General features: G+C 41.0%; 1 protein-coding gene across 1 annotated transcript in view; it reads left to right on the plus strand.

The window, feature by feature from the left end:
- The first annotated feature begins 967 nt into the window (after positions 1 to 967).
- MDGA2 (MAM domain containing glycosylphosphatidylinositol anchor 2) overlaps positions 968 to 22440 on the plus strand; it is a 900504-nt gene continuing 879031 nt past the window's right edge. Inside the window, exon 1 of the mRNA XM_057488484.1 lies at positions 968 to 1244. Coding sequence (XP_057344467.1) covers positions 968 to 1244 — 277 coding nt within the window. The remainder of the gene's footprint in view (positions 1245 to 22440) is intronic.

A 22440-nucleotide genomic window follows, 5' to 3' on the forward strand; every position in this document is an offset into this window, starting at 1 on the left:
TTCACCTCTGGATGCCAGCACTCCGTTAGCCTAGGCGGGGAAGCCCTTCTGCGGCTCCCTCCTCTAAACTCCCGCAGCTCCCCATCGCCCCCACCCCTCCACCTGGCGGGGGCGGCGCGGAAGAGAAGAGGACGCGCGCGGTGCCGGTGGGCACGCGTAGACGTGTGTGCGGATCCGGTCTCTGCTTGGCATTGTCCCGCTCTTGCAAGTGACGGTGCCTGGACTCTGCTTTTGGCTCCCGGAATTGGTGCGGCCGGCCTGAGCCCCCTTTCCTCTGGTGGGGCGCTAAAGGCTGTTTTGGAGAACCGTGGCGACGGCGACGGCGGCTGCGGCTGGTGCCCGAGAGAGCTCCAGAAGCACACTCCGCTCCCAGTCTGTCCCTCTCCCCCCTTCCTCCTTCCCTTCCCTTTCTCCCCAGCCCCGGCCCCTTAGCCCCACTCCTCCTCTTCCTCCTCCTCTGCCTGCTCTCCCCGTTTGGCGATGCGAGCCTGTACCGTGTAGCAGGATTGGCGTTGCAATGGCAACTGATGGAATGGGGGAAGGCAAGACAGCAGGGCCGGGGGCTCCGGACTGCGGGCGGGCGGGCCGCTGCCGCCGCTTGACGCTTCGTCGGGGACCTTCGCGAGTTACTTTGTAAAGGAGGACCCAGTCGAAGAAGCCCTTGCTCCGTGCCCCGAGTCCGAGGCCACTTCCTGCTCCTTGGCCGCCCGCGCCAGGCTCGCGCCGCTCGGCACCCGGCCCCCTGCCCGCCGCCAGCCCAACGCGCTGCCGCCGCTGCGGAGACTCGAGCCCGCCACCCTGAAGAACACATCCCCTCACGGCTCCGGTGCCATCACGCCCCCTGCTCCTCCCCGGCGCCTGCGATTTTCCCAGGCGCCTGGTGTGAGTGCGGCGTGCGTGCGAGTGTGTGTCAGGGTATTGTGTTGTGGGAGAGTGTGTGTGTGTGTGTGTGTGCGCGCGTGTTTGAATGAGTGTAGGGTGTGCGGGGCTCCTGCGCTCCGCTCGCGGCCGCCGCGGGGGAAGGACGGACGGACGGCGCTTCCTTCGGCGAGCGGTTCCCGGGCATCTCGGCTTGGCCCGGGCGCGAGTAGAGCGCGCCCGGCTCGCCGCCGGCCTCCGGAAGGTCCCGCTGCGTCCCTCCTGGGCTGGATATGTTCATGTTCACGTGAAGATGGATTTAGTGTACGGTCTCGTGTGGCTGCTGACGGTCCTCCTGGAGGGGATCTCTGGCCAAGGAGTATACGGTAAGTGGAATCGCGATGCTTTTGTGACCTTGTGATTCTTAGGCAAGATAGGCTGGTGAGCGCAAATGCACGACTCGCCGTTCCCGGGCCCCTCCCGGCGTGGCATTTGATTTACACTTCATCGCGTTATTGCGAGCAATAAGCAGGTAGCGAGCGCGCTGCGGATTGGGCTGTGAGCCGCTCCCCCAGCGCCTCTGCTCGGGCTCGGAGTTGGGTCGAGCCGGCAGCAGCGCACGCGTGCGGAAGAGTAGCTTTACACTTGATTTACCTCCTCTGGGGACTCGAGCTCTAGCAGTCTTTGCTTTAATAATGATTTGGCTCCTTGCATGCCGCGGTGTCGGTGCCGCGGTTTCCCCCAAAGGGAAGCTTCGAATGTGACCCCAGGCTGCTCCCCATCCCTCTTCGCCTTCACCTTTTCCTTGTCCTTTTTTTTTTTTGTTGTTGTTAAAACCTACATGACTTGATTTCCCGGCTCAGGAAGTGGGGTGACAGCTGAGTTGCGTTCTGCACCAGTCGTTGCCATGAACACTGAGTTGGGAGAGGAAAATAGCAGGCAAGATTCTCGGTGCCAGACACAATTAAGAGACATGTTTATGTGAATGGATGAGCAAATGCATGAATGAGCGGACGGCCAATTCCGCGCTCGGCTCTGGGGCAGGACACTAGTTTGCTCCAACAGGAACAGTCTCAGGAATCGAGAAACCCCAAGTCTGGGTGCGTTAGGACCGAGAGGAGGGCGAGCTTGTTAATTCGGAGATTTTTAAGTCCTCAAGAGCAAATCCTGGTTCCTTTGACTGTCAGCAGTTGGCACCCTTGTCTTTTGGGACTGAAAGATACACTAACGCACGTCCAGCCTTTGGCTGAAATGTGCGTCTTCTCCTGGGACAAGCAGGCGGTGCCATAAAGGAAACATAACTTTTATGATCTCGAGGTATGGTGAGTAGGTTAGGAAAACAGCCCTTGAGGGGACAAGCAGGCTGAGACTAGTCCACCGCTTCTGTAGGGCCAATTTTCAGAGAATGTGTGTTGGAAATCCAGCCCACTGCTTTTGGTCTCACTCAGTGGTTTGGACTCCAGCGCTGCAGGTGCTCCGTCAGTGGCTGCCCCCGGGCAAAGAACACGATTTCTTGTGTGTAAGTGTTAGAAATCTCTCTGTGGACCTTGGAAATGACTGTGGACTGGGCGCGGGTGCAAGGGGACCTTGAGAACTCACAGTTCTCTGGGAACGTGGAGTGCCTAATGGGAGGGTATTTGGGAAAGGATGCGGGAGAGAGACCCACTCCTTCCTCGCTCAGCTGTGTTCTGTATAGGGCTGAGCAGTGCCAGGGGGTGGCCGGAAGGGGGTCCCGAACCGCGAGCCCTGGCTTCTCCCTGCGCTTTATCTGCCACTCCCCTTTGCTGTGTTCCTAGTTCCTTCCTTGTCTTGGCCAAGAAATCTTCACATTCTTCTGTTTGTAAGCATCTTAATTTCCTCTCCTACCGCACTCCCTCTTTCCCAGAAAAAAGAGAGCTTGATTGATGGTGTTGGTGGTGGTGGTCGTGTTGGGTGTTTATGAGAGAGCAGCTCAGATTCCAGCCAGATTTTACCTCTTGGCTGACAGCAGGAAGTGGGGCCTTGAGGAGAGCAGGGATTCATTTAGCGCTGTGTTGACTTCTACTGGACTCTGGTGTGCCCAGAAGCTGTGAGGGCTTGATTTCTAGGGATGGAGGAAGGGTGGAGATAGAGCCTTCTCGATGAGCTGTTTCTTAATATAGGAAAGTCTGAATTCCTTTTATCCTATTTCCCAGTCTTTATTTGCTTACCATTGGTTCAGATCATCCCAGCTAATAGGAAGTTTTTTAAAAAAAATATTGTGTGTGTACATGTGTGTAGGGTATAATGGGAAGTAAGAAATATTGGATGGGCAGAATGTGGTAGAACTATCTGAATTAAGAAGGCATGGTTCCATTTTTCTGTCACTTTTTGTCATTCAGATTATTTGTCCTGGCAAATGGCATGTTGGGTAGGGAAAAGGATAAGATCTAGGGGTGAAGAAGTAGGAAACAATTACATTAAAATAACCCTGCACCCATGTTGCTTAGTAGTAGAGAAGGAGGCAGTTCTACTGAACTGGTCATTGTGTTGAAGGTGGTCTTGTTTGTTTTGTTTTAAAATCGATGTGGATATATTAGTAACTTAGCTGGGAATAGAATCAGCTTTGGGTGAAAATTAATCGGCATCCCTGGTCATTATAAATGTTACAGTTATTAGGTGGGTGAAAAATATGTTTATATATTACTTTTCAAATGAATCTTGCACATCACAGAAGTTAGGTTTTCAAAGTGGGAACCTCTCACCTTCAGCAACACTGTCCACCTGGGAACTTGTTAGAAATGCAAATTCTTGGTCTCCTCCCAGACTGTAAATCAGAAATTCAGTGTGTGAGACCCAGCAATCTGTGTTCATTACCTCAGGTGATGATTCTGATACATGCTATAGTCTGAGAACCACAGATAGAGACTTCAAATTTCATTGCTTTGACTTGTTTATCACAACCATTCTTAATCTAAAGCAGCTTTATTTTTCTTTGTGGAAGCATTTATGGGGAAAATAACAGTTTATTTTATTTAGATATAAAATATTGATCAATTGTAAGGACATGGACATAAACGGTAAGGTTATCATGTATGTTTTAAACATTTTACATGAAGAACCTTGAAATGATTAATTTAAAAAGGACAATTATAAACAGACACTTCAAAGACTTAGGAGCTTCTCTAGCATAAAAATCTATATCCCTGTATCCTGTTATTTGCCTGTATTTACCAAATGTAAAAGCATTTACATTACACACAAAGTATTAATTCTTAATATTGTCTTCTAGTTGCTAGGTAAAGAGGAAATAAAAAGTATTTTATGAGTAACTCAGGCAAAAATCACCTCATTGTAGCCTAAAATTAATTATATGACTTAGAAATTAACAAATAAGTTTGCTCATTTGGACGCTACTTATGGACAGTGCATTAACTATTTCAGGACACCAAGTCATAGGTTGCTTTGCCTCCCATTAAAAACTATACAAACGTAGTCTTTACTGCTTGGCTGGAAAACTATGAGCATGGAATTGGGCTTTGTTTTTTTTCTTAGTAATTGAGAATATTTATTTTCATGCATGGATTATATTGTCTTGAGTTACTATAATCTTCTTATTGTGCTCATTCAACTTGGCACCCACATGTAGTACTTAAATGTAAACATCCGTACTATAGGCCGAAAAAAATACTTTGTCATTTATCTTGAAATATTGCTTAGTAAACAAACTGTACAGTAAGTGAGATTTGTGTCAGTGTGGCATTTGGGTAAGAGAGGTTATGCTTTAATTTATGTCTGCCTCCACCAGTAATTGTAATGACATTAAAAACATTTAAAAATGGCATTTTCCTTAGTTAGTTCATATCAGAAATGGCATTACAGTAACACAAATTATTTTAAAACACTTTTTAAAGTAAGTTACTTATAATGGACTAGTATCAAAAATCATGTGGACTTCTAAGATAACTGTGTTGTTTTAATGGATAATAGCCATTTAGGGAAATCTCTGTGTAGTTTTAAAGATCCATTTTCTTAAGTTATGATTCCCCCTTCTTAAATTTAAAAAAGTTATTTGTAGTTAAATTTTTTCCTCAGAATAATCTTGGAGTTTAATGAGTTTGTTTCAGTTTTCTTTTTATTTAAACATTACTGAAAACCCCAATATGTCATTAAATGAAGAATGAACTGGTATGCATTTTTTGACATGAATTTTGTTGCATTTCCATTGCACTAGATTCAGGGTAACCAATTAAACCTATCATCATGTGTCATCATATAAACCCCAGTGCTGCAGGTGCTCCATCAGTGGCTTCCCTACTGAAATATCTAGAGCTGAGTGATCGAGAGCATTTTCCTAATTTTTAGTTTTCTTTGTAAGACATTCTATGGTAGTAAGTTGTTTGGGCTTTTTAATTGCATTTTCTAGAGATTCTGTTGATAATGACATAATATTGAGAATCATATCTCCTGTAAATTTCCCAGGTGTCTTGTTAAGGAAAAACTGCTCCATTGCCACACATTAAAGTTTTGCTTCTGGCCCATCAGATCCTTAATTTCCAAGGAGGCTAATAAAATATTCTAATTGCATTAGCACAGGCAAAAGTCCCCACTACAAATGAAAAATAAAATTAGAAGTCCATGTTCGTACAGTTTTTAATGGGAGGCAAAACAACCTATGACTTGGTGTCCTGAAATTGTTAATGTACTGTTCATAAATAGCATCCAAATGAGCAAACTATGTTCACTCAATTCAAGTAGTATCAGTTAATCTCATAGAATTAAAGAATGACACCCCAGGAAGTAGCTAGACAGAAAAGACTTTGTAGAATTGAGAACCAGGGAATAAGATGAACAGGAAAGATCTGGAAGATATTTCAGACAGTCCGTATTGAATCTGGGTGGACAGATTGGCCTAAAAGGACAAGGATGCTCTGGAAGGTCAGTTGACCCATTACATCCAGTCCCGGATGTTGCCGTCCTCAGAGTAAAATTATCCCAAGGTGCATTGAATTACGGTATTTGTCCAGTTTGAGTTTGAAGAGACCCTATAATCAGATAATGCTTCTCACTGAACTCATATTTTGGGTATCAGCCTGTGGGAAGAGAGGGGAAAATGAGTTTAATAAATGTTGCTGGAAGAAAAATTAGTCTGAAGCTCTATCGCATACAATCAGCTATAACCTGCTGTCTTCCCACTCCACCCCACTGTCATTGCATGCACACACATGCACGAAACCTCATGCCATCCCTGCCTTGGACAAGTGGGCTGTCCCTTCTCTCTTGGGATTATTTTTGTCCAGTTAAGGTTGTCCTTGTTCATAATATTACTGAGAATTTGCATACAAATGGGCAGATTATTTTGTACAAGGTTACTTGCCCATGTCCTATATGTCTCTGGGGAAGCCCCTAAGTGGCCTATAAGTATTTTAGATTGAGCAGGTTGTACTTCAAGCCTAAGGAATCATTTTATGGAGAACATGTCAGTGAGGGTGTAAGGGTTCAGAAAATTAGGCGTCAGAGATAAAAGTTTAGAGATGAAGCAGTTCTGGTGAATAGATATCCTAGAAGAAATCCAAGGAAGTCAGTTTTCATGATCTTGATTTCTTGCCTTAATTTTACTGTCTGTAGTTCTGACTTTTATTATTGCTACTATAAAGTTATTTTAATTTTTGTTCTGTAAGATAAACCACCTTATATCTTTTTCTGATAAACAAGGCAGAAGCAAACGTTTCTGAAAGAATGTGCTCTGGTTTTGTTTAAAATGTACTATTTTAATGTGATTGGGGTAGGCTCATAGCAATTTGACTAATAGCATGAGCCTTATGAGTTCAGTTTATGTCTTGTTAGGGACAGTGTTAAGAACTGTGGTCTTGGGTTGCTTTCCAGCTCTTGAGGTGATTCATCACTCACATTCTCTCTCCTGGTCTTCATGCTCCAGGAAGAGTCTTGAAAGAGTTGAGTTTAAAGCTTCTAACATGCAAAGGCAAATACCCACCTATCTAGTCCTGGATCTGAGCTATAGAGCTGGTACTCTGGCTGCTGCAGATACTAAGGGAATGTGCTTTTAGCTTAGAGTTAAATTTTGGAAGATCTTACTTTCTTTTCTAAGGACAAGCAAAGTATCATACTGAATGCATGTCACCTATGAACAGGGTGAACATTTTTAGCTTTATTGTAATTGCTATTAACTGAATAGTGCCACAAGATGAAATTTCATTTCTTTGCTTCGGTGACTGTCAATGGAAATATATTACTTAGAGCAGACTGAATAAATGATTGCATTAATAGAAAATTGCATTCTATTTTTATTTTCAAATCCAATTAATAAACTTTGGGACCTGTGAAATCATAAAGTTGTAAGAAGAGACTTTAAGATGTCATTAAATCATCCCGTTAATTTAAGACACAATGGCATTATATTATGCCACTCAGATGGCTGTTCTATGTTATTTGTGAGATCTTTACAAAAAGAAGTTCCAAAAGTCTTTTTTCCAGAGTCTAGGCACATCCATTGGATGGATATTTTTTGTCAACTTACTGAAGTTCCTCATGCTCTGCATGCACTTAGTTATTTTTCCACTTTATACCAGTACAATTCCATTTTCTTTCTTAGCTATATCACCTTGCAAAGCTCCAGTTAATTTTATATTAGTTTTTATAGTGGCTTATATTGGTTTATATTTAATTTTATATTGGTTTCTTACTACTTTTCCTAGATACTGTGCCATTTCAAATCTTGTGCTTAATACACTTTCTTTTACTGTGATTTCACTGATAATGAATTCAGTAAGAAAGATGATTCCTGTTTCTTAATCCAAATCATACATTCCCCAGGAGTTCATAATCACAGAAAATGGATTTCAAATATTAGGAACCTATTTTTTTGGTTATTGCACATTTATTATGTATTTATCAGTTAAAGACATGTTAGGGAAGGAGAAAAGGTATTGGAAATTATGATATAACTTATTCTTAGTGTTTTTTAGTATGTTACCTCTACAACTAAATAAAAAATAGGTGACATTGGCTTCTTGCTGTTCCCAGTCAACAGGACTATTGTGTGGTTGACAGATGGGGTCAAGTATGTGACATGTTACCATATCTGCAACCAGAATAGTTTTCTTGTATTATTTTGTTGTAATGAGAATGGGAGCGATAAAAATAATTGAGTGATTCTGTGGAAAGGGAAACATGTCTGTTTGAAACAGGAAGATTGGCTCATAGCTGGGCCTCCCCGAATCCTAAAGGATGGCACAAATAGCAGCTGAGAGCTCAAAGAGGTGGGAAGGAAATAGCGTGCCACCTGAAAAGTCTATTAGAAAAATGTGTGTCCTTTAAATAATGGCAAAAAGCAAAATGATGTTTTTCTGAAGTAATTAGAACTTTGCTCATGTATGCTAAAGAGAGGAAGAAAATAAATGTCTGCCGTTTGACCGAAGGGCATCTTTAGGGAGGTTTTCCTGGTCTCCTGAAAGGAAAAGATGAGAAACTCTTAAACAGAGGCTCAGGTCCCTGTGGGCCAGATTATCCTTTCTGCTAATTAATTGTGCGATTTAGGTATATAAGAAGAAATAGACACAAATTAAGCATGGGGGCATTCTGTCTGTTATTTCTGAGTGGAACCGTGAATTGGATCCGTGCTTCACCTCAGGAGACTCCTTGCTGAAGAGGAGGAAGCTTCCATGAATATCCTGAAAGGATAGAAAAATCTGAGGAAAATATGTCACTTTTCAGATATTGTGACCATGGGAATTCTAAACAAATTCTGGGCAGAATTAGGGTAATTTACGGTAACTTCAGTCAACAAATTATTGTCTAACTGCTGTGGATAACACGTGTAGCTATGTTATAAGAGCTTAGAACTCATGGAGTTTCCAAGTTTAGTGAGGACAGAAAGCCAAACGGAAAAACAAACACAAGGCTATGAGCAATACACAAATGTTTGTGGCTAGACGATGGAGAGCGAGTACGGTTGGTATCACGGTTGGAGGACACTTGAAGAAGCGTACATTGTGAGTTGAGCCTTGGAAGTTTTGGCATAATAAAGGTAACGAGGGAGTAGTGGTGCAGAATGAAAAATAACTCTGGAATCCCTGTGTGACAAAACCCAAGCGATTTTTCCAAAGTATACCCCAACTAGAAAGATCTGTCTGTCATTTACCCTAGCTAACTCCCCACCAAAGTCTGTAAGTTTGCAAAATAAATTTTGTGGTGTGATTCTCTGGAAATCGTTCAAGTATTTATGTCCACCAAGATTCTGGGCTTGTGTGTGTTCACTTCCAAGCCAACTGACCTGCTCATAAGACAGTTGTCGCTACATTTCCTGTGGGATACTGAGCCCTCCCCAGATCTAGACAGCCTTGGGAAGCTTTGAGCCGACAGAGGAGCTTCTTTTTGGAGCTAAAGTCAAACATTTTTCAAAGCCATTTTAGAATGCCCACTCTTTAGAAGCAGCAGACTATGGTCCAGAATGTCTTAAAACATTATGTTGTACTTTACAAACGTACAACCACTGAGAAGAATTCATTGCCCTTATAATAAGAGAGGTGCATGCTTTCATTATTGTGTTTTATTCTTGTGCAAGGTAGCATGATGTGGTGGAAAACTGCTGGGGAACTTTGGCTTCCTTCTTGTTCAGCAGCTGCTTTACGGTATGAGCACTGGCAAAAATCTTAATTTCTCTTCCCCTTTACTGCATTTAATAAAGTCTTAGAAAAGTGGGATGTTATATAGAAAGAGTGTGAATAACAGCAAGAATAAAAAATGCGTTGTTGCATTTTTATACTTGGGATAGAAGGAGAATGTGTGGAGGATGTCCTCTATCTTCCTTTACCTTCCTAAAAAGGTTCACTCAGGTACTCTATCAACTGGATCTCATAATAGGTCTGCCATTTGGTTCTTAGAACAGAGTTGGTGACTAGGAAGTAACAGAGAGCAAGGACCTCATTACCTTTTTTCTGGAAGAAATATTCCAGTGTGTCAATATAACAGAAAATAGCCCAAGTGGTATATTTTAAAATAGTACAGGTAATATTAATATGTTTTTGAAAATGCTATTTGATATTGCATCTTGTATGGTATTGCACCTCAAGCTAGCCTCTTTCTCTCGATCCACACAGCCCCGGAGTTTCTCCTTCTGCTTCTTAATGGTGGGAGTGGCAATGGGGAGCTGGTATTCTCATTTAAGAGCTCCAAAGAATATTAGTATAACCTAAGCCTTAAGATCATGAGTGTATTTATATATGTGTGTGTTCAAATATATGTATAAATCTTGCTTTTGTGTCAGGGAGCAAGAATATTCTCAATGTTCTACCATTTTATGACTAATTGAAAAATTGTAGTATAAAAAATAATTCATCCAAATGGAAAATATTAGGGATATAATTGTAGGAATCTATATAATTGATCATTTAAAAACTAAAACAGAGAAAATGAGTGTAAATCATTCAATGGGGCTATCGCAAATTTATTGTATAACATCTAATTCTGATCCAGAAGTGACCAAAATTGCTCTTTCCCACCTACTCACCTAATCATTTAAAAAAATCTTTAGAGTTAACTGAAAAGGCTCAGATCTTACTCAACATTAAACCACAACAGCTACAGACATAAGAAAGTGTTTTTCTTCATAGTGTATTTTAATTATCCTTGGTACTCACTTCCTGTTTTTTGAGGGTGAAAGATAGTTCATGTCAGCAATCCCTAGTCATATAACTAACTGATGGGAGAAATTTGTTAGGCTAGTCTTCTGACAGAATATTAGCTAGATATTGGTTGGCCATCCATATGTCTTAGATACCTTTGTAACCAAACCCAAAGGTCATCTTTACATATGACTTTAACAGACAACAAAATTATTGGTTGAGAATATTTTCCTTATTATGTGGAATGAACAATATTGACTTTGCTAAGCAAGCCATGTTAGCATATACACACAGCAGACTCTGCAACATGCAGATTTACCTTATGTGTAGTTTTGTAGTTGGCAATCTTCCCTTAGCATCTCAGAGTTGGTGAAGTTATTAGCAAGAAGTTGTACAGTTAATATTGAACTTGTTCCTTGTTTTTCATGGTTTGTTCTATGCCATTGTGATTCTCGCCTTGTTCTTTTATTCACTTCATTTTTCATTTCGTTCATGTTTCACATGGGGCTATAACACCTGTACAGAGTTGCTGTATTAACTTTAAAGTTTTCAGTCTTAGTACACAATCAATCAAAGCTCTGTCTTGGAAGGAGATACAACCCTCTTCCATGATGATCTTTCCCTGCAGTAGTGTAAGCTACACAATGACATCATCACTGTGAACCTTGGGGTTTAGAGACTCCCCACTCTTTACTTAAGACAAGAATAACTCCTGGTGGGCTGCAGCCTTTTTACTCAGGGGCTACTTATTCTCTGATTATTTCCTGTGCCTCACCAACAAACATCTCTCTAGGTACAGTGACCAGAGTTAAAGGTGGTTATCTTCCTGCTTGCCATGATTTTGTGATTTTACTATGAACTCTATTATATGATTTTGGTTAATATTTCAAAAAGCATTTAAGTTTTTAATTTTCTATCATAATTGAAAACTCACACCATAGTGCCTTAACTCTCTAAGCTTACTTAGGCAAAGAAGTACTTTAAAACTTTTATGCTTAATCACCTCTCCAGTTTCACAGAAAGGTTAAAGGTTATCTATCTTTCTATCTATCTGTCTGTCTATCTGTCTGTCATCTCTCCAAACACACTACAAATGTATATTTGTAGTCTCTATCATGGTCTTTTCTCTTTGAGGTTGTAGGGCATCAGACATATCTGCATGTCAAGTGAGGATACTAAAACACATTCATAAACCAAATTTAAATAACCTGGATTATTTGCCTTCTTTTTTCCATCTATTATTGAAAAATAGTCAAACATAGGATATGGTAACTTTTCATAATATATCATTTATCAAGTGCCTACTATATGCCACACCTTGTACTAGGAGTTTCATATACATTAATATATAATCTTTGAATGAGATAGATGAGAAATCTGAAGCATAGGGTTTACTACCATATAGTTACTGGTGGCAGAATTTGGAATGAAATGTGAAGTGTATGTAAAAATAAATATTTGTATATACTAACACATCTATTATTAAATGATATTCATATACGTATATTTATGCTTAGTATGATTAAAACATGCAAATTAGCTGGCTCATATTGTGCCGTTCATGAAACTTAATCTCAAGCAGTATATATTTGAAATGCAAATTGTGTGATAAATTCTAGCTTTTTGCCTGAGAAATATATATAGGTAGTGAATGTCAGCACTTTACATCATGCAGTTTTTTCTTGGGAAAGAAAGATACGATTTATAATTCTGTGTTTTTTTTCTTCTCAGAATTGAAGTGCTCATACTGAGGGCTCTCTGGTATAATTTATTTTCAGACTGATAGGATATTTTAAGCATATTCATAATTAGTGACCTGTAAAAATGAAGACATAGCTCTACTAGATATTCTGCAGAAGTGGTTATATTCGTCCATGTAAAATAGTAGGCAGGTACTTATGAGAAATAGCCACTGCCAAGTGAACTACTTTATTTCCCCCAGGCTGATTAACAATCACTGCCCGTGGTAGGATTGATAGTTAAATGTCATATTTGGCCTGATTTTTGCCTTGAATTCCCTCTGGGTAAGCTTGGGCATTTTTCGTGCAGAGTTAATTGAGGAGACTATATCAGCGAGTTTCTTTTCTTGAAAATCTTGTGCTCAAGAGAACAGTTGATTGCAAGCTCTGCCCTTCTCTTAGCTGCCAGTGAGTTCCTCTAACCTCAAAGCTTACAAATTAGTGGAGTTTAGTGATTTGTTTTAGGCTTTTAGCTACAGCATTTGCTACTATGAAAGTCATTTTTTTACCTATGCTTTTTGAATGCTGTTATTGTGTCATATAGTATAACCCTGTACCATTCTGGCTATTGTGTGATTGATACAGAAACTGCTTCGATAGGAAACCATTTCAAGAGAGAACAGGAAAGGTATTATATTCAGCTGTAGTGCCATGCATTTCTAAGCAGCTGATGTTCTCTTTAACTGATAACCACCCCACCCCCGCCCCAAATTTTCAGAGGCAGTTGAGCCTTTAGAACTTTAACTCTTAATTCAATATGCCTGCAAGAGCAGTGCCCTGAAATTCATTATACATTCACACTTCACAATTGGGAGTTCATTAATTCTGTAGTATAACATTGGTATTGTATTTTAGTCAGAACTCTTTATTTTAAAGAACACGGAGAACACTAATTTTGTGAATTTTTCTTTTTAAACAGTGACTTTTTCATACCTGAGTCAGTTTTTGTGAGATATGACTTTTTGCACACTGAAAATTGTGATAATATTGTCAAATGGGGTAGACCATCATGTATTATATAATTTAAGAAACTCAACTTACACTGCAAGCCTTTGTAAAGGGATAGAGTAAAAGATGAGTCAAATCAAAGTTCAGAAGTGTTTAATCATAGATTTTATGTTCTTACCACCTCACACATTTAACACTATTATTTGGGAATACTTACAGAAAATAGTACACCTGTTTTTTTTTTTTAATTAAGGTATCATTGATACACAATCTTATGAAGGTTTCACATGGGCAACATTGTGGTTACTACATTCACCCCTATTATCAAGCCCCCCCACACCCCATTGCAGTCACTGTCTATCAGCATAGTAAGATACTACAGAGTCACTACTTGTCTTCTCTGTGCTATACTGTCTTCCCCGTGCCCCTCTACATTATGTGTGCTAATCATAATGCCCCTTAATCCCCTTCTCCCTCCTTTCCTGCCCTCTCTACCCCCTTTCCCTTTGGTAACTGCTTGTCCCTTCTTGGAATCTGTGTGATTCTGTTTTGTTCCTTTAGTTTTTGCTTTGTTGTTATACTCCACAAACGAGTGAAATCTTTGGGTACTTGTCTTTCTCCGCCTGGCTTATTTCACTGAGCATAATACCCTTTAGCTCCATCCATGTTGTTGCAATGGTAAGATTTGTTTTCTTCTTATGGCTGAATAATATTCCATTGTGTATATGTATCACATCTTCTTTATCCATTCATCTACTGATGGACATTTAGGTTGCTTCCATGTCTTGGCTATTGTAAATAGTGCAGCGACAAACAGGGGTGCATCTGTCTTTTTGAATCTGGGATCTTGTTTTCTTTGGGTACATTCTTAGGAGTGGAATTCCTGGGTCACATGATATTTCTATTTTTAATTTTTTGAGGAACCTCCATACTGCTTTCCGCAGAGGTTACACCAATTTGCTGTCCCACCACCAGTGTAGGAGGGTTCCCCTTTCTCCGCATCTTCTCCAGCATTTGTTGTTGCTTTTCTTTTGGATGTTGTCCATCTAACTGGTGTGAGGTGATATCTCATTGTAGTTTTAATTTGCATTTCCCTGATGATTAGTGATTTGGAACATCTTTTCATGTGCCTGTTGGTCATCTGAATTTCTTCTTTGGAGAAGTGTCTGTTCAGATCCTCTGTACATTTTTAATTGGGTTGTTTGCTTTTTGGTGTTGAGGTGTGTGGTACACCTGTTTTTATGTCTTCCTCCACTTCTGTTTTTTTGTTTTATCATACCTTGGAAGCACACTCTATTTGGATGAAGGTGGATAGTGTCTTAATGACTGAAGTATAAAATTGTATACCTAAGATTTAAATGCATCTATATGTTGTGGCTTATCATTGAATTGAATATCATATTAACAATCATTCATTCAATTGGATGTCTAAAAAAGCTGGAAAAGAGATTCTTAAGATAAATGACAAAGTATCTAATGAACCTGAAAATGCCATTTAAATATCTTTAGTTGTGACAAAGTTTAAGTCAAGGCATTTTTAAAGATTATCCTAAAATTGCTTCAAGAATATTTTCAGGTGGCTTAACTATTGACTGTTTCTTATTCATTGTACATAACTGTCATCCTCCCCACAATTACTATGACATTGTAGAGGTTTTTTTATTATTAATGGAAACTCAGCATTTCTACAGATGGCAGGTTATTGAGAAAGCAAATGTAAGTGAAAATCAGTGAAGCAAAGTTCCAACATACTGCTGTGCACTGCTGTGGGGGATTGCATTTAATGTTGCATGGGGGGACCAGGTGAGTTAGCCTGGTCATAGTATTGGACTGGAAATAGGAAGAATCAGCTGGAATAGACTTATTGTTATTATAGGGAAATGGTTGGGTTGAGGTCATGGGAATTAATAGGATGTATCAAGGCAGGATGAGGTGTCTGCATGTCTGTGGGGGCATCCCTAGGAAACTGACATAGAGGGAAGTTTGACATGCTGGTGGGTTATTAGGGAGTGATCTTGGGACCAGCACCTGGAAGGGAGGGAGGGAGCCTGGATTGAGCAGAGGAGCAGTTGAAGTGCAGTTCAGTTGCAGCAGAGCTGATCAGTTGGATGATCTGCTTATGAAGCTGGGGTGGACCTTCAGAGATGTCCCACATAGAGGAAAAGTCCTATTTACCCCCTTTCTATCAGTCACTGGGCGTGGGCTGCCCCTTGGGAGGGGCTGGTATATCTCTGGATGAAGTAGCTTCCTTCAGCTGAAGGCAAACCCTGGGAGAAACTCAGTCATGATCAGTGAGTGGGTAACGTTTCAGTTTGGGGAAATGAAGTCTTCACGTGGAAGGGATTCTAGGTGGCGCATCGTATCTTGTAGGGCTAACCCTTTGTGGTATTCCTGTTTGCTTGCTTATGAGAGTTCATCCCATCTGGGAATGGGTCCTCCAAGAGCCAATCTAATTTCTTAGGGAAACATACAAGAAGAAAGTTAGTGGGATGAACTTCAACCCCTGCTGCTGTGTGTGAACTCAGAGCCATGCCTGATACTCATTATCTCCCATTTCCAGCACCCCTTCTACATCCCTCTTGCTCTCAGCTAGCAACTGTGATGGGCTAGGTGATGGGCCTGGCAAAGTGACCCTGGAAGGCCTGGGAGCTTGGTCTCTGTGCCCTTCTTAGGCTGCTTCCACAGTGCTGTGTTTTTCAGTTTTCTGTCAGAATCCGTAGGGGAGTGCCAACTGATGTGGGTCACCCAGGTGCCTGGTGTCATCACTCCTCACACAGTGTTTTAGCCATCTTGCTTTATCTTAACAAGCAGGTTCGTTATCCCTGCCTGAAAGGTGACTTCTTTCTTGGCCTGCGTATCTTTTGCACAAGGAGCTCACAGTGGCCATGTGACAACTGTCCCAGGAGGTTAAGCTCGTGTCCCTGGGGTAGATGCTTCCCCTCTGGGAACGAGCACATCTGAGCCACACACAGTTTAGAATTAGGGGGACTGGAGGCTCAGATACCACATGTGGATTATTAGGCGTGAAGGTAAATGGGGGCTCCTAGACCCATGTGTTCTATTTACTAGGAACACAGCTCCACATAATGGTCACTGTTAAGGGTTATCCTAAACCCTGAGGTTTGGTGCCTGATCCACCCCAGGGTATAGTCTCCAAGCTGCTGTGTCAGCTGCTCCCGCAGAAGAGTATTCTATCATTCTCTTAGGCCAGCAGCTTTTGAGTGATAAAATCAGTAGATTTTATGATCATACATTTTTTGTAGAGCCTTTTATTCTCTTCAGTGGATCCCTTTGCTCAACACAACATTATGAGGGATCCTGTTTGGGTGAATCATTTATTCTGAAAACCCTTGGATTGATGTGCTGGCTGAGGCCCTGTAGGCAGTAAAAATAAACCCATACCCAGAATATATGTCAGTTCTAATCAAGATATGACTGTGCTCCCTCCTTTGCGAATGGAGCCCAATGCAGCCAGTCACCACCAAATGGCTGGTTCATATCCCTGAGGAACAGTGTCACTCGGGACCCTCTTACTGGTAGGCTGGGTATTTAGCCACACCCCTAGCTAAGTAGGCTTTGATGAATGGGAGCCTGTGCTGTTCAACAGGTGCATATTGTCCGTCCTTCTGTGGCTGCTTCCTTCTCACACCATTGAACCAATATTGTGGTGACTAATAGCAAGGTGACCACTGTTAACTGGTCAAATCCTTCTTGCTGTTTGTTGTTTTATTCTAATATTGCTCTGTTTAAAGCCATTGCAAAATACTGGTGTGAAATAGACACTTCATTATGTTCATGGATTCTGTAGCCAGGAGTTCACAAAATGGACAGTCAGAATGGGTTACTTTTGCCCCATAAATTTTGGGCCCTCACCTGGGAAGGCGTAAAGGGAGAGGGTGACTTGACATCTGGGCACTAGAGTCGTGTGGAGGCATCTTCACTCACACATAGTGCTGGTTTCTAGCTGACAGCTGGGCGCTCAGATGGGTTGGCATGTGCAGTGCCTGCATGTGATCCTTACATGTGGACTCTGTCATGTTTGGGCTTCATCACAGTGTGGTGTCTGGATTTTAAGAGTACCCAGGAGGATAGACATGGTCTTCTGGGTTCTTGCCTTCAAAGTCACATGCACTTATTCTACAGTACTCTGTTATTTGAGGCAGAAACAAAGGTCTACCCAGGTTGAAAGGAAGAGACTGCATATCCCATACTTGATGGGAATTGTGTCAAGTTCATATTGGAAGGAGGACTTCCAAGATTACAGAAATTGTCGCAGCCTTCTCTAGAGATAGTCTGCCACATGCCCCTTTCATGGTGGGTGCTCTTTTGGGGGCCATAATATGACCGACAAAGATCTGTCTGCTCTGTGCCCACTTCTGTAGGTACATCGCCTCTTCTCCTGAGTTATTGTTGCTGATCTTCTGTTACTTCTCTTTCTTCTGTTATTTTCCAGGCCTCCAAACAACCAATCAGCTGAGCTATTCACTGTTGCCAACGAGTGTGTGTATATATATATATATTCATATTCTTACCTCATCCACTTCTCTTTCTACACAAAGTGTATGATCCCTGGCACTCTGCCCAGTGGGTGGATCTCCCTGCGTCATGTCTTGAAGGCATCCCGTAGTCAGGGCTTCAGGGCAGGAGCAGTGCCTTTTAGTTTCTACCACATATCAGCCCAACTCATCAAAAACATTAGGTGTCTGTGTTGTGATTCTCTTACTGGGGCTTGCTTATTTGGTGTTTTCTTCCACAAAAGATACTTCTAAAATCACGGAGTTTATGGGGTCATATGACCCAGCCTTTGGGATTTCTTCAGTGCCACCTTCTGCAGTCTTTGACTTCTCTGGGCCTTAGTCCAATCCAGCATTCTTTGGTGGCAACATGATAAATGGGTTAGAGCAGTTTTTTCAGCATAGGATATGTTCCCTTCTGGACTGAAAGAGGTCTGTTAGGGATTGTGCTTCCTTCTTATTGATAAGCAATGTGAGATGCAATAGTCTGTCCTTTCTTTTGGAAGAGCTGTCTTCACATGACTTAGGTCTCTATGCCCTAAAACATTCACTGATAAGGTGTTTATTTTCCATCCTCTAAGCATATGTCATATCAAGGCTTCTAAAGTACTTGCCACTTTTTGCTTGTCTGGCCCAGTTAAGGATGTTACTGATGTAGTGGAGCAAAATAATGCTTTACATTATGTCCAGTAAGTACAGATCCTTTCAGACTATATTATGGCAAGGATGAAAACCTTACTTTATCTTGAGATAGGATGGTAGATGTATACTGCTGTTTGTCCCATGTGTATGAGAACTGCTTCTGGTTCTCATTCTTGATAGAGATGGACAAGAATTCATTTCTAAGATCCATTGCTAAGTATCACCTGATGTTTTATCAGTCTGCTCTTGCGAAGATACTACAACTAGCCAAGCACCTGCTGTTGGAGCTTCTGCTTGGCAATCCACCCTCATCTTCCAGCATCCACCTGGGTATTGTATTGACCACACTATAATAAATAAAGTTAGGACATAATGCCTCCTGTAGACTTTTAAGGTCAGGATGACTATCTTCCATTTCTCCCAGTAAACAGTACTGTTGGTGATTTGCTGTGTTGGTTAAGTGTTAGATAACAGGCTTTGTAGAGAACCCCCTTACCTTGTCTGCTGCTCTGCTGCTGCTTATGAAGAATTTTTACATTGCTTTGGATGCTTAAGTGCCTCAAACTGGCTTCTGTTATTTAGAGATACTGCCATTCCCACTGCTCTTGGGGAATTCAGTTCTATGATAACATCTATAATGTTAAGTCCTGACCTCAGCAATGTGGAGACTCCTCTTAATAGTGTGTGGACATAGTTTGTGAGTTTTCTGGATTTAAGTAGTGTATGTATATACTCAAGCTTTCCCACTTACCTTAATCTTTTAAAAATATTCTTTGTTAGTCACTGTATGATAACAGTGCATCATTTGGTGATATTAGCCCCACTTTCTGGAGAACCTAGGGATAATGAAATGATATTCATTCCTTCTTCTCTTCACCTAGTAACCAGTAGTCTTGGTAAAACTTTAAAATGCTCCATTGTCATGCACTCTATTTCTACATCTGATCAGTCATACTTTTGATTTCCAAGGGGGTTGTAATGAGTCCATAATTGTGCCCCCCAAGTTCATATGTTGAAGCCCTAACCCTGAATGTGATTGTATTTGGAGACAAGGCTTTTAAGGAGGCAAATTAAAGTTAAAAGAGTAGGACTGGTGTCCTTATAGGAAGAGTAAAGGACACACGCGAAAGTGAGGGCGCAGCAAGAGGGCTGCCATCTGCAAGCCAAGGAGAGAGGCCTCTGGAGATACTGGCCCTGCTGGCACCTTGGTCTTAGCCTTCAGAACTGCAGGAAAATAACTTTTTGTTGTTTGAGTTACCCAGTTTGTGGCATTTTGTTATGACAGCTCTTGCTGTATAGTACAGTGGTCAATAAGAAAAGGTGACTGTGATGGCAGAGATGCATCCCTGTTACGAGGAATAAAACACACTCTGTCTTTTGATCCTCTTTTCCACTACATGCTGCATTTCTGGCCTTTCTGTTTCATCTAGTAAGGGCTGGCACTTTCAGGCCAAGTTTACAAGGCTGTCCTGCCAGTATTATTGCACCGTTTCCTGAGATCCTCACAAGAGTGTTAATAAAACCTTTATCATGGGAGGGTCCTCCCATCTAAAAAAAACTCCTTTATCCAACTTTATATCCTTTCTCATCATAATCCAACCTGCTCAAAACCCATTCCCCTGCATATTCTTCCAGCTCCTGCTACTACTTGTTGGCCAAATCCATTTCCTTCAGAGCATGCTGTCTTTTATTGCTTGGCAATTTTAATATTCCCATGGCTGGGTCAAGTTGTAACTTGACACTGGTTATCAGCTTGACTACTGGTAGGGCCTTTAGGACCCAGGTAGATTCTAAGGGAGAAAGGTGTTATCTTGCTGGACAGAGGTCTCTGCCTCAATGAAGTCTCATTTACCTAATTCTGTGTTCCGTTCTCTGTTGACTCAACAGCTCAGACTCAGCTGCAACTTCACTCTGTGCTACTCTGAGTTCTTTGTGGTTGATTAGGTCCTGTGGCTTTTGTGGGCCATTGCCCCCTTCCTCCCTTTGCAGGCCAGCACTTCCCCACCCAGCTGTGAATTACCTCTAGTTTTTGACCCATTAGGCTAGAGAAGATGTGGTGGCCAATCCTGGGTGGAGCTCATGTCCTCCAGCAGAGAATTGTCATCTGAATTGTCTCCAAGCAAGGAGGAAGCAAGAAGCACTAGTCTATAGCTGGGAAGAGTGGGCCACTTCTGTAGTGCACAGAGTTCAGGGAACCTGATGACCAAAATGGTTGAGTGTATTAGACCTGATGTTCATTTCCTAAATCCCTGAAACTCCATGTTTTCCCCCTTGGGCCCTTTACTTTGAGGCAGTAGACTTTTCAGGTAAGTCAACTGTATCATGAGCTCCTGACCTCATTATTAAGGTTTGGACCTGATCTTCAGAATTTTTTTAACCCTCTGTTTGTAGGAGATAAGAGTGTTTCCATTTACTAACAAGGGTGCTCTCTGGCTTTTACACTTCACATTAAAGTGATGACTGTATTAGTTTTCTAATGCTGTTGTAACAAGTTACCACAAATTTAGTGGTTTAAAGCAAAAGAATTCTCTTACATAGCCATAGTTCAGAAGCCTGACACAGGTCTCATTGTGCTAAAATCAAGGGGTCAGCTGGGCTGTGTTAATTTCTAGAGGCTCTAAGGTAGAATCCATTTCCTTGTCCTTTCCAACCTCTGCAGACTGCCCATATAGCTTAGATCATGACTCATTTTTCCATTTCCAAAGCTAGCAACATTGTATCTCTGTGTGCCTTTCTTCCATAGTCGTATCTACTTCTGATTACATTGGACCCACTCTGATAATCCAGGATATTCTTTCTATTTTAAAGTCAACTGATTAGCAACCTTAATTACACTGCAACCTGATGTAGTCACAGTTTTGTGGAATTAGGACTTGGACATCTTTGGTGGGGGAGGGCAGGTGGGGCAAAACTCTGCCAATCATAGTAATAAGATAGTGTCAGTTTTCCATTGTCTTTTTCAAATGCATGGGTAGGACCCCAGCAATGACCGACTAATTCTGTACTCCTTGAAATTACTACTGACCCCAGCTTCTCAAATATACCTGTGACATTGCATACACCTTCCTCTGGTATATCATTCCAGTTCATCTAGGTAAGACATAGATAAAATAGCATTAAGCTCAAACAACTATATCATAGACCTTAGCAAATCTCAGCAAAGAACTATTTCTTCTACAGTATTTCCTTGATAAATGAATTCTGTTTTCCTGGGAAATTCATTACTACTCTCTTGTTTATATTTCTTGTGTTCCATAGAAAATTAATTTTTTATTCTAAAGGAACTTCACTGTGACAATTTCAGTTCTTTGGTGAGAATTTTTTCTTGTCCATCTAACATCTAAGATTCTTACTGGATAATAACGATCTGCCAGGAAAACTTGTACTCACCAGTGGCAGCATAAATTGATTGTTGGAAGTTAAAGGGATGAAAATGGGGAGAAGTGGTAAGTCAGACAGTACCTCCTTCTCTTCAGCTTGAATTTGGCTCAGACTTCTAGCTGCTCTCTGTGTATGTAAGTATCTTGGCCACATATGCCAACACTTGAGGGATTTTGACATGCTGATTTCTGAATCTGACCTGTAGTCCTTATTCATTTTTACTTAAAAAAAAAATTTAAAGTGATATATTTTCTTTCCATTGTCAGTTATCAGTTACTGGAGAAATTGTGTGTGTGTGTGTGTGTGTGTGTGTGTGTGGTGTTGAAAAGATTTTTGCAATTTTAAAAATTATTAAAGAATTATAAAGTATTACTTTCTTATACAACTTCCATTTTCCTGGTTTGCTGATATTTTACAAGACATGTTTTCCCTCAAGAAATAATTATATAAATCTAAAAACATTTTAATACCGTTTTTATAAGTTCTACACTTAAAAATCAAAGTCTAATTCTATTAAAGAACATATAAATATTGAACAAATTAATATTTGCCGATAAAGGAAAATTACTTTGTGAGCATTCCATCATTGGAGTTAGTCTTGTTTATATAAAATTTAAGAACATTTATATGTCACCTGATATTTTTATTGGTTGTTTTATATGTATATGTATATAAAATGGAAGTTCAGGTTTTTCTGTGAATAATTTATTACGGTCTATATAGAACTTTTGTTCTCAGCAATAATAGATGAGTAGA

The sequence above is a fragment of the Manis pentadactyla genome, chromosome 11 (assembly GCF_030020395.1).
Source record: "Manis pentadactyla isolate mManPen7 chromosome 11, mManPen7.hap1, whole genome shotgun sequence".
Lineage (NCBI taxonomy): Eukaryota > Metazoa > Chordata > Mammalia > Pholidota > Manidae > Manis > Manis pentadactyla.